The sequence below is a fragment of the Pelmatolapia mariae genome, linkage group LG7 (genome assembly GCF_036321145.2).
Source record: "Pelmatolapia mariae isolate MD_Pm_ZW linkage group LG7, Pm_UMD_F_2, whole genome shotgun sequence".
Lineage (NCBI taxonomy): Eukaryota > Metazoa > Chordata > Actinopteri > Cichliformes > Cichlidae > Pelmatolapia > Pelmatolapia mariae.
In genome coordinates this window covers 4,231,724-4,249,827 of record NC_086233.1, presented here as the reverse complement: position 1 = coordinate 4,249,827, position 18,104 = coordinate 4,231,724, and the positions used below count along the sequence as shown (strand labels likewise).

The following is an 18,104-nucleotide window of genomic DNA, read 5'->3' as shown; positions in this document are numbered from 1 at the left end:
CACCCCAGTGTATTATTATTATTATTATTATTATTATTATTATTATTATTATAATAAAAACGCTATACTATGTTACAGTTCGGTCACAAATACACGGACGCAGGACATATTGTATGGGGATATATTTACATCAAACAATACATTAGATTACAATCCATCATCATCATCATCATCATCATCATCATCATCATCAGTCTATGTTCCTGTCTTGCCCTCCGCGGTGCGGTATTGTGTTTGTTTGTTTGTTAATCTGCGCCGATGACTTGAGCCTCCAGATGCAGCTCGGCCACGGTCTTGACCTTCTTCATTGGCACAGTACAGCGCAGCCTGGGATCGGACGACGGGTTCCGTTCCACGTTGGCTTCGAAGGTCTGTACGATCTCGTTTGTCATCTTTTCGTAGTCGTCCTCGTCGTCCGGCACGCTCGTGACGTCGACTTCGGAAAGGGCCCGAACCTTGAAGCCGTAATCGGTCGGGAGTTCGTACTGCAGTTTGATCACCTCGTGGTACCTCTCTACGTCGTCGTCCTCTCGGGGAGCGCCGTAACCCTTGACGTATTTGGGTACGACCTGCTTCTCCGAGACGCCGCAGTATGGAACGCGGAACCACAGCCACCACCCCTCGCCGGGGTCGCAGTTCCTGGCCTCGGTCTTGGCCATGTACGCGGCCATGGACTTGAAGTTGTTGACCACGCACTCCTTGGGGGACTCGACGTGGCAGGGCATCGGCCCGAGGCACCTGGTCCTCAGGTTGTACACGTAGTAGATGCACTCGGGCGCGTAGTAGAGCTCGTAGCCGGGATGACACGGGTACAGAACCACCGCGTCGTCGGTTTCGTCGTAGTAACAGGACGGTTGGCTGCCCACGGCCATGTTGAACTCTTTGAGGAGCGAACCCGCGAACTTCTTCCTCAGTTTCGAGTGTGCGTCCTCTGCGAGCTCGGCGACTGCGTTCATGCAGCTCGCCAGTCTCGGGGTGCACTTTGGGTGTCCGGTCATCATGCTCGCCAAGATGTTGTGCAACCCGGAGAATATGTCACTTTTTCCCGAACATTCGGCCAGGCCCACGATAATGTCTCTCCACAGACTGGTCTCGCTGACGAGGCAGAGGCGGAGAGCGTGAGCGATAGCGCTCGCCGTCTCCGCGGATCTCGCGAGATCCCCGCCCAGGTAAAACTGATGACACAAAAACGCAACCTTTCTCGTCAGCGTCACCTCTTCCACCAGCGCGTTTTTCCGCACGCTGTAACGCTCGCCTTCGGTGGGCATGTAAGCCTCGAACGGAGCGCACTCCGAGGTGAAATTACTCCCCAGGCAGCCCACGTCCGCGTGGGCGATCAGCGCCGCGCACGTCTCCAACAGCAGGTCCCAAACCCCGAGCGCCTTCAGCTTATCTCTCACTTGGACTTCGCGCTCATCTCCGCTGTGCGCGAGCTTCGGCGCGATCGCGCAGAGCCTCACGAGTGCCAAGGTAGATTCCACCTTGCAAGCGGGCAGTCGCGCCAAACTTCCGGGCAGGAACACCACCGCGGCTGCGGATTCCTTGGTGTAAGGCACATCGGGGTCTGTTGTGAGAGCCGATCTCAGTGCCAGTAAGGTCCGCTCGTCCGCAGTGAGTCGAGGAGCGGCGGCGGCGGCATTGTTGTTGTCCGCCGGGGTGACTAGGCCGTCTTCGCGGGATTCGTTGTCCTCGGAACGACGGCGTTTCGAGTCCGAGTCTACCTCGGACTTCTCGCCGCCGCATCTTTTATTCGCGGCTCCTTTAGACATGTTTTTCCAATGTCACGACAACAAACCAAAACGATTCCAATGTCTGCTTTGCTTTGCTTTGCTTTGCTTTGCTTTGCTTTGCTTTGCTTGTCAGCTAGTGTAGCACATGACAAGAACGCTGTAGAGCTTCACGGACGGATGCACGGCCTGCGTAATGTGCTGCCGTTAATGGTTTTCTTGGGTTTGTATAGTTATTTTTTTTTATCTCCCCGACCGGGGTCCTCGCACACCCCAGTCCCCTCGGGGGTACTCGCGCACCCCAGTCCCCGCCTAGGGGGGGTGCGTATGTCCCCGACCGGCGTAATGGCTTTATACGTTTGTTAATAATAATAATAATAATAATAATAATAATAATAATAATAATAATAATTATATAATAAAAATATACAACGCATTCTCCCCGACCGGGGTACTCGCACACCCCCAGCCCCGCCGAGTAACCCACAACCACCGTGGGGTCTTCGCCGGCGGACGGGCGCACAACGGTTAACAGCGGCCTCCCACGGCCCGCCCTCGCCAACCCTGCCGCAAAAAACAACCTCTTTTTCCTACCAAAACACCACGCCGCCCGGGAAACGCGCTCGGGCCGGCGTTGTCTTACTTTTCAATTACTTTGTTGCTGAGTACAAAAGAAAACGAGGTTGTCCAGTAGCCTAGTCATGGAGCTCCTCGTTCTCATGCGGGTCTCCTTGCGGAACGGGACGGAACGCAGCAACGCAGTTAGGGCAGTACGTAAGCGCACACCTGGAGCACACATGCGTGTGGCAGGAAAAACACACGATCTTGGTCTTAACGTCCTTGCTCCGGGGACAAACACGGCACCTCTGCCTTTTGACCGCAGTTCCCCTCGAATCGGTGTGATGTGCCTCGGAGACGCTTGCTCCTTCTCCTTCTAGTTGCACTTGCCGCCGCTCTCCTTGACGTGGGGCGCGCTGAAGCGTAGGCAGAACAAGCGCTTTGCCCAGACGCTCGAGGAACAGCCTTCGTTTGTTGAGTTTGCCCGACATCCAGTGCGGGTGGGTCTCCCTCCAGAGCACAAACGCATTGTAGGCCGCGACGTCCAGCATGTTGTGGAATAGGGCAACAGGCCACCTACAAGTCTTTCTCCTAGAGCTGTACGTACCCAGGACCTTGTCTAGGTTGTCGACGCCTCCCTTGGTGCGATTGTAATGCAGCACCATCGAGGGTTTCGCGGGGGCTCCTGAGCGATTGGGTTCGCAGCAGGGCTCAGCAAGGGACCCGGAGGACTCGAGGTAACGAGGAGAGGTGGTGAGGAGCAGTACGTTCTTGTTCTTCTTCGGCACGTAGGACATGACAACCGCGTGCGGCAACCGTTCGTTCGGATCACCGCGGAGCACCGCCAACTCGGTGGAGCCCACGGCCCTGCCCTTGACACAGCGCAGGTCTCTGGGGACCTCGGACCTGTTGGCTCGGAGGGTACCCAGTAACGTGTGGCCCCTTTCGCGGAACAGCCTTGTGGCGAGGTCGCGCGAGGTGAAGAAGTTGTCGCAGGTAACGTTGCGTCCGGGAGCTAACCCCTCGGTTAGGTCCATGACCACTCGCGCTGCCAGGTTCTTTTCAGGAGGACTGCACTTGTCTGGCTTGCCCGCGTACAACTGCATTTTCCATGCGTAGCTAGATCGGGCGTCGCACAAGACCCATATCTTGATCCCGTACCTGGCTGGTTTGCTGGGCATGTACTGCCTGAACGGACACCTTCCTGTGGGTGATGATACAACAAGAACTCAATACATCGTATTCAGAATGTGTGTATCCAAGTCTTTATACAAATACGCAAGCAGGGGGAAGCAGCCACATGAACAACAACATACACCACAAATACACACACACTAGCCGCTGATCACTAACCTCTAAAAGGCACCAGTCTCTCGTCCACGGTGACCTCGGGTCCGGGTCGATACATGACAGGTAAGCGCGCACACCACTCGTCCCAAACGTCTCTAATCGGGGCCAACTTGTCACATCGACCGCGGTGGTCGGCACATCTGACCTCTCTGGTCTCTCGGTCGTCGAAACGCAGTGCGCTCGAATAAGGTCTTGAGCGGCATAGCGGCTCTGAACACGGACCTGCCGCTCTCTGGGTCCCACAGGCTTTCGCACGCTTCGCCTCGCGACCTGTACACGCCAGCGAGTATCAGCAGCCCGAGGTAGGCTCTGAATTCCGCCCGGCCCATTGTTTTCCATCCATCTATGGCGGGCCTGCGCCTGGACGCCTCAAGGTTGGTCATAGAGATTATCCTGTCCTCAATCTCAGGAGGGAAGAAGGTCATGAACGTGGAGACCTCATCTTGCGCGGCCACTGCGGTCGCTTCTTCGGTAGGGCCTCCTTTCTCGAGGACATATTCTCCATCATCATCATCATCATCATCATCATCATCATCATCATCATCTTCTTCTTCTTCTTCTTCTTCTTCTTCTTCTTCGTAGCCGTTGTCATCGCTATAGTGATTATCCGTATCCTGTTCGATCTCACCGGGTCGGCGCACTATCACAACAGGATCGCTATCCCGGCCAAGGCCGCAATCAGTGCGATCGCAGAAAGAGCCGCTGTGATAATCTTGCTTGTCATCCGACCTAAAAAAATAATCCTCCCTCCGCGAGCACAACGCTTCTCCTCCTTGAGTTTCATTCGGCTGGCTTTTCGTACTGCAAGCCTGCCCCTCGTACGACAAGAGATATGTGAAATCTTCACTCTGCGAGCCTTCTTCGCACCTACCACGCGATTGACTATCTTCTTCATGTTCTTCTTCTTCTTCTTCTTCTTCTTCTTCTTCTTCTTCTTCTTCTTCTTCTTGCCCGGTAAACAACCCCTGATAATGAAACGTGGCGGGTCTCAATAACGGAGGAGGACCTGAGTGGGAGCACGAGGGTACCGTAGACAACAATGACCAGTCTGTCTCGACTGATACTCCTCGAATCTCATTTTTATTCTTACTATGCTGCTCCCACGGTCTGGTGCGCGACATGGTACTGTTTGTGTGTGTACGCAGACCACTAATATTACTCAATGGTAACACGAACGTATTATAAACTCCTAATGTGATCGGTATGCAACAAACACAAAACAAACTCAGCGGGCTTAGTACATGGGATCTGATCTCTTATCACCACCCATCTGTGTTCCCGTTGAAAATCTTCATTGTTTGACAATAACACAACCGACAGGACGACACGTTGCTTCAATGTCATTTTTTTTATCATCATCATCATCGTAAACAAACACACATACAGAAATTGAACACATTACACTTGTAGTTTACACACAGACAGCTTTCACAATGACAACTTTATTTCATTTCAATTACATCACCCTCGAGTGCCGCTTGAGCCAGCGACACCACATAAACAGTGTGAACGTCGTCATACCCATGGCCAAGCACGACACCCCATACAGTGCCCGAGTGACGCGAGCCGGTGTCGACTCTACGCGGTAAACTCTCGATCTGCTTATTCCGTAGTTGTTCTTGGCCACGCATTCCCAAACTATATCCTGCGGTCTCTCCCACGACACACTCGCCGGAGGATTGGCGTCCACGCGACACTCGAGTTCTCCGGTTTCCATGTTGAGCGCCACAACGGGAGCCTCGGGCGCGTAGGTCACGTTGACTCGCACCTCGACAGTCTCGCGGTATAAGCGTCCACTGTTGTCTGGGCTCTCCACCACGCACAGCATCTTCTCTCCATTCCAGTCCACCCGGGGAACTCCGTACAGAACGCTCTCGATGTCCACCGCGCCCTCGAGCGCCGTGTTGGTTTTTCTAGTCTCCGCTGTAGTGAAATCCCAAGCTTTTTCCTCCGCAGCCGTGACATTTTCTCGCGTCCATCTCACCCTAGGCGCGGGGTTGCCTCCTTCCGCGTAGCACACCGCAAACGGTATTTGTTCATCCACACATCCGCCCTCGGCGACCGCTGAGATCGCACGCACGGATATCCTTGGTTTCGTCCACACCTGGACGGCAATCTCCGCCTTCTGGTTCCCCGCGGGGAATAGTGTGAAGATGCAGGTGTACGTCCCCGAGTCCTCGTCTCGCGCGTCGTTTATCACCAAGTTGGCTATCCCCTTGGAGAAGTCCCCGGCGAACTTGATATGACTGCAATCGTGATTCACGCACACAGTTTCTCGCGGTAGAATGCTCATGAAGTTGACGTTCTGAGGGTATGCCTTCGTACGGCGCTGCCACGTTATTTGAGTAATGTCTTGGCTGCCGTTGATGTATGTTAGCCTACACATGATCGTCAGATTTGACCCAGCTACAGCTGGGTCCGAGTGCACTTGGATGGAGAACGCTTGCACGGAGGACACCACAACCACGACTAGCCAGCACACGGTCGACCATGGGAGCGAGCGTACCATTGTTTTTTTTCATAAACAAACACCACGAACCCAAACACTCAGCCACGCTCGGTGGGCCAATTGGGTGAGAATAGAAACGATGTTGCGCTCCCCGACCGGCGTATCAATCTCCCCGACCGACGTATCAATCTCCCCGACCGACGTATCAATCTCTAACTCACAATGTCGCAAAAATCCAGACCTCAGGGACACCAGGATCGCAATCCCGGCCAAGGCTGCAAGCAGTGCGATCGCAGACAGAGCTACTCTGATAATCTTGCTTGTCATCTGACCTAGTACCTGAGATCTGTTGTCTTATCACCTGCCGATTTTCTTTTTTTTTATATATTTTATTCTAGGTGTTCATGTAACTAACCTTTTTTGGTAATAAACACACTTATTCGTACAAAAAAAGCGATGATGATCATCAGTATTTCAATGTTCTTTTTATTATTTTCTTTATCATCGTCCTAGCAAACAAACACACATACAGATTTTTTTCACAATGACAGTTTCAGTTTAACTACATAAACATTATACACGCCGACAGCCCCACGGCCAAGCACAACACCCCATACAGTGCCACACTTATGTGAGCCTGGGTCGACTGTACGTGGTAAACTCTCCATCTGCTGCTTCCGTATTGGTTCCGCATTCCCAAGCTATATGGCCCGGTCTCTTGCATGACACGCTTGCCAGAGAATCTCCTCAGGGCCGCACCAATCTCGACATGAGTACCAATCTCCCGAGCGGGATACTCTGACATCCCAGCCCCAGAGTACTGCCAATGTACTACGGTTTCAAACCAGAGTCTCATGCTGAAACCCATGATGTTGCGGGCCACCATCTTTACCATTTCCGCTTTCTGCGGTCCTACGCTTTTGTGCTACACACAACACCGCACACAAAGCTGCAGTGAGGCACGCGGTTGTCGTCAGTAGAACCCAGAGCACACCGGCGTTCGACCGAACAAGTGAGCGATCCCCCGCTCGCCAGTGTTTCACAATGTGATACCCGGTGTCTTGCTCGAAAAACTCGCAGGTGTAGTTCCCTGTGTCCGATGACAATATATCCACGGCGATTCGTGTTTGAAACGTGTACTCGTCGTTTGGGAGCACGTCAAACACTGTAATACCATCGTCTGCATTGAGAACTCGGTCGTTTCGCATGAGCTTCATAGCAATCGTGGTTGTGGTGAAAACAGACGCCATACAAATCAATGTGACAATATCGGAGCTGGAGTTTCTTCCTGCAAACACATAGAGGTCAGGAAAGCCTGTCCTGTCTATGACTTCCCGCTTGCTGTACTTAACAAATGTAGTTAACCAGTTGATACACTCGTTGCGAAAGTAGCCATTGGTGTAATCGGGTAACGCGGGCACACCGTTCCATTTCTTCACCGTGGGTTTCGCTGCTTCAACTGCCGCTGACCATCTTAGTCTCTCAAAATCAAAGGAGAGTAAATCGTCACCATCGTATGCGTACTTATCCACCCCGCGAACAAACTGCAGCCTCTCCTCTGTGGGGCTAGTTTCCCCGTAACATCCGTGTAACCCCTGTAGAACATGTATATCACCGTCGGACACCGAGTGCCCCGTCCTAGCCATCATGACATGTAGATTTTTGTGAAACCACTGTTGTTTCATGACCCGGCTCTTCGTGCCCTTATCCCAGTAGTCACTATATAAACGTTCTCTAGCCCATTTTACTGTGGGAATTCTCTTTGGGTTGACGGAGTCAAAGCGATCATAGGGTCTACCGTCCACTAGACCTATCGCCGTAAAGTTGGGCAAAGCCGCCGATCTGGAGTTGGTAGACAGCGCTGTGTAAATGTAGATAAGAGAATGGGTTGTGGAAGTCACTGAGAGTATACGTACGACACAGCACAGAAACACACACCGCGCGGTCATCGTGGAGATAACCCGGATGCCCTATTGTTTGACACAGCAACCCGGTTATGGCTCGCGTTCTACAAGCATGGCATATGATAAATACGCCGGTCGGGGACAGTCATACGCCGGTCGGACAGAACGGTTAGGGTCTACATATGACAATGCACTCACAAACATGGCCACAATGATGACAACCTCAGATCAGACGCGCTTTTATGTGTTTCTTGTGCAGTGTTACACATCCAGATCTGAGTAGTGTGTTCTCAGTATGAATTATTTGTCTCTCCTATCTGAAAGTCAAGATTTTCACCTCACACCCACTCCTCTCACCGATCCAACCGGGACCAAAGGCAGGACAGGATAAAAAGGCACGCATGCACAACATGGACCCCTACACACTAACAATCAGGCAAGAAAGTGTTTCATGCTTACCCCCCTCTGAACCAGCAAACGAGGAGGATGAACAACAACCACCCGCGGAACCCGATGCCACGCACGGAGACGAGAACGGGGCTTCTACGCAAGATGTGGACGTGTCGTCAGACGACGGTAACGAGCCAGAGGAGTGGGCCTCTCCTGGGCTGATCGACGCTGTGAAAATTGCGGTGTGTCACCTATTGGATCATATTCTCAACCTGTACGGGACTAATGAATGTAACGGGTGTAAGATCAATCACCCCAGCCAAAGAGAGCACGAGTGTCTGAGAGTATTGGAGGATTACTTTTACGCCGACCATTATTACAGAATCAGAAAAAAACTCATCACGCCTGGCTTTATTCCTTCAATTAAGCGGTTCCTGCTTGCCCGCAAGATTGAGGCATCAGATGTAAAAATCGGAATCGTAGCGGACACGCTGTTGTACGAACTGCAATCAGAAAGGAAAATCCTAGACACGATCGCCAACACTTACGACAAACTGGTTGAAAACGATGATGTGATACACGGTCAGCTGGAGATTGTTACAATGTCTTACAAATCCGATTGCTTGTGTGCTCTGTGTAATTTGTGACAAACAATCCTCCGTTTTGTACATTGTTCACATTGGCAATTGCAATAAAGGAAGCCTACACGTAAACACTCACATGCGTATGTGTTTTTTTGTGTTTACTTTTTCTTGTACTTTTTCTTGTATCGCCGACACAGATCTTGTATTACCTACATACACCAAGTGCATGTGTACTAGTACTACTTTCACAGCTTTCCAAACGATCCGTGAATTACATAATGATTTGCGGAACTTATTATTGTACCTCGGTTGGGGACTTATTATTGTACCTCGGTCGGGGACTTATTATTGTACCTCGGTCGGGGACTTATTATTGTACCTCGGTCGGGGACTTATTATTGTACCTCGGTTGGGGACTTATTATTGTACCTCGGTCGGGGAGGGAAGTAAAATGAACATGAATCAGAACATACAGGTTAAAAACACGCAAAAACACCCGCTTGAAGCGTTGATAACATGAAGCCTATCACCGATTATTTTTGGTGCTATCTGGACAAAAGTAAAATATATCAGCCGAAATTTTACGAGATCCCCAGCTTCATACCGTGGCAGTATCACCAAGAGTTCACACTCACAAATTTTCAAGGTGTAATTGACAGAGTCAAGTTTGTGTACAGAAACAGGAATCCTGATCTGCATCGCAAAAAATATTCTACCTTTCAATTTGAGCTTCATTGGCTGAACAACAAACTCTATGCCATCTACGGACAAGAAGAGCCCGGAGAAGAATATGAGGAAGACGGATTGGACACCATCCTGCGGCACGCGGTGGAAACTGTCATCAGATGCATGGTGGAAGAAGGCTATGCCATCAAGCAGCCGGAAGGAGCGTCAGGAGCATCAGTCGAGTTAAAGTCAAATCCTACATCACGCCGCACCAGAGCATAGACGCGTTCGTGGCAAAAAGGAAATTGTACAACCCAAACAACAGCTGTCTGGATATGAAGGACGGCTGCGTGCGATATAATGTCAGAAAGATGAGAGAGCACACGGAAGAGATTTTGGTCGCGGTACCAGACGGAACTTACAGATTTTTGGTGTATTGGATCCCTCAGATTTTTGGTGTATTGGACCCCTCAATCTCTGAGACTGAGATCTATCAAAACTGACAACCCGGTAGACAAGATGGGTATTAAACTTATAAAGAGATACTTGACATTTGCGACTGGAAAACATAAACCTGTGTCGAACTGACCCGTCATGTATTGTGGTTTTGGGTACATCGAACATGTTGCTTGTTCGCCTTGTAACACGTTGCTTGTTCGCCTTGTAACACGACCTTTCTTTGGTTCTGCTTGTTACTCTATACATAAACTATTAGTGTGTATAATGTGTATATATGTTTCTGATTTCTCCACATACATGTTTTTTTTTTTATTTCGCAGCTGCAAAATAAATAGAAACCTCATTTCAAACATAACTGTGTCTACACTGCCTTTCCTATCTGGTTACCCGCTGGGAAAGTCCTGTTGTGATCCCCAAGCTCGCTAAATACCGCAAATATCTTACAAAACAAGGCCCGCGTGCAATGATTCTAACATATATTCCTTTGAGTCCAAAGCTCAATATCGGTGTAACACGCAGACATGCCGCAAGTGTACAGCATACGTTTGGCGCATCCGAAAAACCACCTCTCAAACAGCGAGCTGCGCCAAGCGTGGTTACTGTGTGAGCCTTGCGGTGAGGATATCGTGAAAACAGATATGACATCCGGTGACAAGGGGAGCAAGATCATATGGGCTGAAGACTGGGACAAGAACATGCCCTGGTACATGCCTTTGATCAACCTGGAGGCCATAAACGACGTGTGTCTGGACGGGTTTAACATGGTACACTTTTGGTTCAATCGTAAGTGTGCAGACTTTATGGTCGGATGGGAACGTTGGTACGTGTACGTATCCCGATCGACATCGGCGGGGTGGACCGTGACCCTGCTGTTAGATGGCAAGGGAAAGACCGATGAGGAGGTAAAGGACATTTCGGGGAAGCTGTGGCTGATGTACAAGGAATACTTTGAATCTAGACTAATCTACAACACGTGTGACGGGCAAACCTCTTACAGGGACCAGGATTACGAGAAATTCAAAGATAAATTGTTTGTCTACACCAAAGAGGATCGATGTGACTTGGAAACACTGATCGACGAGATAATGAGCACGATGCCTCGCATGGGAGAGGTGTATCGCGCGGACCGACACGGAGGCGAATGTCTTTTGTGGTGTCATATAAACGACAATTGTAAGAAGCGAACGGCTTCCACGGTGTGGTACCCGTAATTGTGGACAGGGAGTGCACCGGGCACCCCAGGAGAATTTCACCTTCAGTCTGCTCGATGTTGCACCTATACTACAACAACGTTGCATCATGTTATCATCTCGTTCTGTTGCATACATTGTGCTTTTCTTTCCAACGTTTTTATTATGTTATCGTGTGAGCTGTAATAAATCTGAATTACACGGCACATTATGTGGTTCCTTGTATGACTTGTTGTTGGGGTGGACGAATAAACTGTGCGGAAACATAAATCATGGATGTTATTGTGTCTCTATATCACATTGACAGCCGATACACACCTCAAGGTTGCTAAACCGCAGGAGTTTTCAGGGTATGTCAGTTGGGGGGGGGGTACATTACACGCCGGTCGGGGACATTACACGCCGGTCGGGGACATTACACGCCGGTCGGGGACATTACACGCCGGTCGGGGAGACTGCACGCCGGTCGGGGGAATGTAATCCGGTACACAAAGTTCATGTGTGCCATTGCAACAATACCAACACTTGCGAATTAATCTGCATGAAAGCAATATCATATAGTCTTACTAATCTTCACATGCTTTAGCAGCCACTCACAATTGAAACTTTATTTTTTATTTTTTTTTTTAAAAAAAACCAACTACCCGATTGTGACCATCTCAAAAACCTGTATCGTTACATGTACGCGATACTACATTCCTATTGGAGACGAGGTTCTTTTTACAAAAAAATGACGACCACCGGAGTACCACATGCTGTGCACCACAGTGAGATTACTGAAGATGGAGATGCGCCTACTGGACCACAACCGAGTAATAGCGAGTCAAGTCCGGTGTATGCGTTGCCTGTGAACATTAACATGACAGACAACGCAGATCCTGTACTGGAAGACGATTATGGAAACACAAGTAGCCCATCAGACAAAGATGACACCTCATCGGAAAACGACGGTACCGCATTGAAAGAAGATGGTACCGCAGGCGCGAACAATGACATTTCCAGTACCTCATCTGGCGGTGAAGTAAAAGTCCAGGAGAGTACCTGGTGCCCAGATGCCATCATAATGATCAGGGGTGATTATATTATTAGGCCTACACACAAACCTGGCAAAGGAAACGACGGGACCGTCTACAACGTCGACCCTAACTCCTTGGAAGTCAAAGATGTCTCTAAAGAGAACCCCGCTCGAGGTAATAGTGACAGAGGGGTTGGTACCGTGATCAACATTGACGGAGCTATAGCATCGATGAGGAAACATCCTTTCAGAGTTCTTGTCGCTTCTCCTCTGATGTTAATAGCAGCGACTTCTCTTGCATTGTTTGCCGTCACCGCAGCGTTATGCGACGTAATTGTGCGTCCAGGAGAAAACATGAAACCCTCTGGACCACAGGATAAGCAATCTGATGGAAAGAAACCCTCTGGACCACAGGATGATCAAACAAGCAGCGAGCCAAAGCCTTGAAAGCAAAGTTACACATTGACCGCAGAATAACTTTGTCATGTACTTGTGTATGCTTTTTTTCTTGCTGGTTGTATGACTTAACAACAATAAAATTAAATTACAACGATACTACTTGGTGTTGTTATTCTTTTCCCGTGTACTCACATGCTGTACTCTAGTAGTTATGTGTGACCAGAATGTCAACAAATGCACATGTAGACACAGTATATATTTTTTTTACAAAATGCTTTATTGCAACAACCGATACAGCGCTCCACTGCACAGTATCCATGTACACAATAATATCAGCATTACACACACTTTCAGTTTAAACAAACTGTTCTGTTGAAATAGTCTGATGTATTTCAAACAAATGTCATTCCACCGTAATCTGATGCAGATGCCGTGGGTAGTTCTTTTTGCGGCGTATTACACATCCGACAGCACATGCTGACGCGAGTAGACCTGCGACACCGAAGATCCATCCGACCAGCGGGCGAGCGTGTCCCGGCGGGCGAACGTGTCCCGGCTCCTTGTCCTTGTCCTTCCCTGCTGTGTGTTTTTTAGGGACGACTTTGAGATGAACAATGTTCATCTGTTCCACATCTCTTTTCTTACGGTTTTCTGGGTTTGTCAGAACATGACACTTATATAGTCCACCATCACTAATTGTTACATTTCCCAGAATTATAGACAGGTTTCCTTCCTGCATTTCTCTGTCTTGCATACACACTCGAGTCTTAAAGGACGGGTGTTGGTCTTCTGGTATATCGTGGCCATCACGGTTGAGGAAAACGTAATCATTTGTAATATCACTTCTCGTCCACTCCACACCTGCTATATTGACCCTACTATATAAACACTTACATGGTAGAATCACATTTTCTTGCCCAACCTCCGCCGTGACAACCGTAGGCTCCCACGTGCTATTGCTCAGTTGCCACAAAATAGCAAACACAATAAAAGGTAACATTTTCATCCCTGGAAGCCCCGTGACACTAGAGCAACTGTATTCGCACCCGGCGTGTTAGCGTGCAAGTTCCCGACTGAGGTATCACAGGTCCCGACCGCCGTATCCTCGTCCCGACCGCCGTATCCTCTCCCCCGACCGGGGTGACAACAAAAACAAACATACCTAATACACGTCAAGTCCTCATGACATGGGTTTACATTGACATCGCGTAAGAATACAGTCAAAGAAACACAACAGGAGCTGAGTGATGGCCCCAATACATGTTTTTATTCACAAATATTATACAAAAAACACAACACCACAAAATACATGTTTAGCAGACGTTCATCTCACAAAGCGTAACTTCATCAATACACACTCCTTAATGTCATTGCACATAATTCTATGATGTTGGTTCGCGGTGTAGTATGCACCATGCTCTCCAGAAGCAGCGCAAACCACGCAACGGTAACGTCCGTTGATTTCCACAAATCCGTAGCGATTGTTGGCAAGAGCCTCGGGGAAGGCAAACATGCCTCTCCTATATCGTTCATAACCTAGAATGAGTCGTATGTTGTCCCGTTTCCCTTGGAATCTCTCCTCGATGTAAGGACAAAACCCTCCCTTGTTGTACACGTGATAGATGTGTTCACCTAAGAGAGTGTCGTTTTCCACAAAGTCCTTTACGTCTACGCCGCACGCGGAACATTGGTGACTGTCCGCCGTGCCCGGTACGTAATGCATATTGGCGGGGTCTGCCTTAAACTCGCTGTGCGTCCAGACCGCGGAGTCGCGCGTTGGTTTGAATTCGCCGACTCGCGTATCGCGGAACACGGGCCCGTCCGTACTAGGCACATCTAGAGCTAACGTTTTACATTGCAGGAGCATCCGATGTGTAACGGAATCGCAATTGTAACAATGCGGATTGCCTTCAGTGCTACAACATATTACACAAAGTTTACGTCCGGCTACGGTGACGTAGCCCTGGTTCGCGTACAGAACATACTGCGGTAACGCCACGCAACCTTTGTCGAATCGCACTCGTCCGTGCAAGGCGAGCAGGAGGTTTTCACAGCCTCTGAATTTAGCCTTGATGTACCTACACCGAGCTGACCCTTTCCAAATGTGAGCCGCAACATTTGCGTCGCCGGACTTGTATCCGCTAAGGATCACGCCACAGTCATTGCATTTGTAGGTGTCACATGTCTGAGGCACGGGTATCATTATGGTGTTATCTGCAAGTATCTGCTCTTCTGACAAGCGGTCCATCCACGGTTTATCGTCCCTGTGCGTTACAACCACGGGTTCTCCTTGTATGATTTGAACGTGCGGCGCCTGCGGTGCGTTGATTGTGCGCAAGTGCTCTCCTAATCGTTTCCGAAAAATCTCGCCGCTGGAAAGCCCTTGTTCGTCCGATCTCAGCTCAAACGTCGTTCTGATGGGTCCGCAGAATGACGTTGACAAACACGTTTTCGTTTCGGATTCGAAGCCTCGGAATTCCCGTTCAAGTTGATACACTGTTGAGATTGCCATGTGTACACTGTGCTTTGTCTTCGTTGTTGCTGCTGATGCAGTGTGGCGACGCTATACCCTCACTGCTCCCCAATCGAAAGGTCCACAGAACTCTCGCGTACCTTTATATAGGACACAGACTACAGCTATTCACTTTAGCGTATTGTCGCTTGAGTAGCAGAACTATCGACTTGACGGGATGTTTCCCCCAATGCTCTTTATCTGGATACTTGCGGTTTTTGCGGCGACTGACAACGTGTCAGCTGAGGGTACATTTGTTGCCTACAAGGACGATCGGGTTTTTGTTGCCTTGCGTGTCTCGTGCGCACAAGAAGTATGAATCCATCGACGTTTTCTGGAGAGATAAAGATGACAGGATCGTGTTGGATATAATTAACGGCAAGACCGAGAAGATAGACCCTATGTTCAATGGCCGGGTGGTTAGTTTCCCAGATGAATATAAACACGGAAACTTTTCAATCCTGATAACAAAACTGAGACTAGAGGATACCCGTCCCTATGATTGTAACGTACCACACGTATCATTTGAGACAAATATGTTCTTAAAAGTAACAGAAAGGGCTTTAGTGGTACGTATGAATACCACAGAGAAAGCAGATGTCACAGTGACAGGGGCTGGGTCTTACACGCAAAGTGTCACAATGATATTGATATGGCTTACAACATTTGTTTTTTTTTGTTTTTTTTGACAAAGTAACATATTATAATCATTAGCACAGTTTGTCTTTATGTGCTACACGTGGATTACGAGGACCCGTATCCTTCTCCAAGACACACAAAAAAAATTCAGCTAACACAACAAATCCTCCCCGACCGACGTATAATTCTCCCCGACCGACGTATGATTCTCCCCGACCGGCGTACATTTTGCTCACTCATGTCTCTTCCGCCCGACGTCTCTGCAAAAGACAGCCTGGTGTCGTTGACATTATTTCATTGAATAATCGGACGTTCTTTCTAGTTACGACATGGCCAACCTGCAAGTACCCAGAAAGAAGTATCAAGGTGATGTCTGTGTCATCAAAGAATTTACCCGAGGTGCGACGTGGCTTGAGCGTGTGAATTACACCAGCGTACACGTGGCAGGCACCATCAATGTGACAATACATCCTAACCATAGCAAATTGGAGTTCTACCCCTGCGTAGCAGATCACGATCCCATTGCATCGCCTACCGACATCGTAGTGGCCACGGCGGGTGGAGCCGTGAGACTGGGAGACATGTTTTACTTCACAACAAAAGGCAACGCTGTGGTATCTGCTGACCTGAAAAAAATAACAGAGAGTGATCGGGGTACGCTTCGCGTGTACTTAGACGTGGATGAGAACTCGTGCGTCGTCTACACGGAAGGAGAAGACGCGGATCTTCATTACCACGGTACTCACATAGTCAGCTCCAATTTCATACGGCCAACCAGCGCAGCGGTGGATGACTACCCGGTGGTAGAAAGACCTGGTTGCGCGAAACTAGATTTTGACAAAGGAGATCTTCGAGACGTAGAAGTGACAGGATCAGTGTTCGTGGACTACTACTTACGCCCTGCCCGCCCGAATTTCAACTACAACAAAATGTGGTATTCCGTCAAACCCAGCAGTGAGGCAGAATGGTTCCAGCCTCCGGTCGATGTGACAAATATTCTGAGGGAACCATTACCTATTCCGCAACGTGGGGATCTTACAATATCCCGAGACGGAGTTTCGGTGCTGCTGGCTGCAAAGGGGGGGCATGTTCGTTGCACCGGACCCGGATGGGTGTACTTTGGCAATTGTACTGGTCCAGAGGAGTGTAGAAGCAAAACTGTAGTTGTCATTGATTAACACTTTTGTACTTCAACACAAATAAAGCTTGGCTTGATCCCATCAACTTTCTCTCTCGCTCTCTCTTTTTACACTACGCTACACCATAATATGTGTGAGTTTGCGGTACTCTAAACAAGAAATGTACAAAACGTGCGTTATTTAGAAAAATACTTTTTATTACTTCAATCATATAACAAACCACAAACACATGAGTGTATCTATAAGGTCATATATCTTTCTCTGTAAGTCACATAGTCCATGAAATCAAGGCCCAACTGAGCCCATGTCTTTTCTTCCACCGTCCCGTGTCCTTCACATACGACGCTGTTGTATCTGCTGACCCTCTCGGCAAATGTCAACGTGCTTACATCGTTGTCTGTCAGGTCTACCTTGTCGATGAAGTAGAGCGAGGTGTTGTTTTTAGGCCTAGACCGCAGAATGGCGTCGAGTGTTTTTCTCGATTTCAGACGTTGGTCATATCCCACGGGGAGCCGGGCGCGAAACATGCCTCTCAGCTGGCTGGCGTATTCTACCAACCGGTCGATGGGCACCATCACGTGCATCACCAGCAGAGTTTCGGATCGTTCACTCGAGAGTCCGGTCCACCGCTTGAGACAAAAACGCTGTATGTAGTCAGCAGACGGAAACGTAAGCGTGTCATCTGGCTTAATCTGCATTAGTGTTCCACTCACAATGTGTGCATGCTTTGAAGACATTTCCCTTTTTCACAAGTAAATGAAGCGGTTATTTTTCGAAAGCAAGTGATAACTATATAGGGATGTTAATTGTACACATCATCATTATCATGGCTATTCCCCGACCGAGGTACAATATCCCCCGACCGGCGTAAAAGGCCCCCCCGACCGAGGTACAATATCCCCGACCGGCGTAATAAAGGTCCCCCGACCGGAGTAACACGCGTAAAAAAAAAAGCTTAAAACCCTCCCTGTCCCACGTATAACTAGCCATGACTTACCTAACGAAATACTATTGTTTCGCTCACCCCGGATTAACCTTCTGCGGGAAGCCGAACGAGGATGCTTTCACCAGCGTAAGCGCTATAACGGTTGCTAGTCACATGCGAGTGCCCAACTTGAAATCC

The 18,104-nt window shown here is 49.1% G+C and overlaps 1 protein-coding gene across 1 annotated transcript; it reads right to left on the bottom strand.

The window, feature by feature from the left end:
* Nucleotides 1-6,923: 6,923 nt before the first annotated feature.
* On the bottom strand, nucleotides 6,924-8,033 carry LOC134630465 (H-2 class I histocompatibility antigen, L-D alpha chain-like). Its single transcript, XM_063477751.1, has one exon. It carries the CDS (start codon nucleotides 8,031-8,033, stop codon nucleotides 6,924-6,926), a length of 1,110 nt encoding a protein of 369 aa, XP_063333821.1.
* Nucleotides 8,034-18,104: the final 10,071 nt, after the last annotated feature.

Coding starts and splice junctions, on each gene's coding strand:
- LOC134630465 (XM_063477751.1), bottom strand. CDS start 8,033: ATGACCGCGCGGTGTGTGTTTCTGTGCTGTGTCGTACGTATACTCTCA.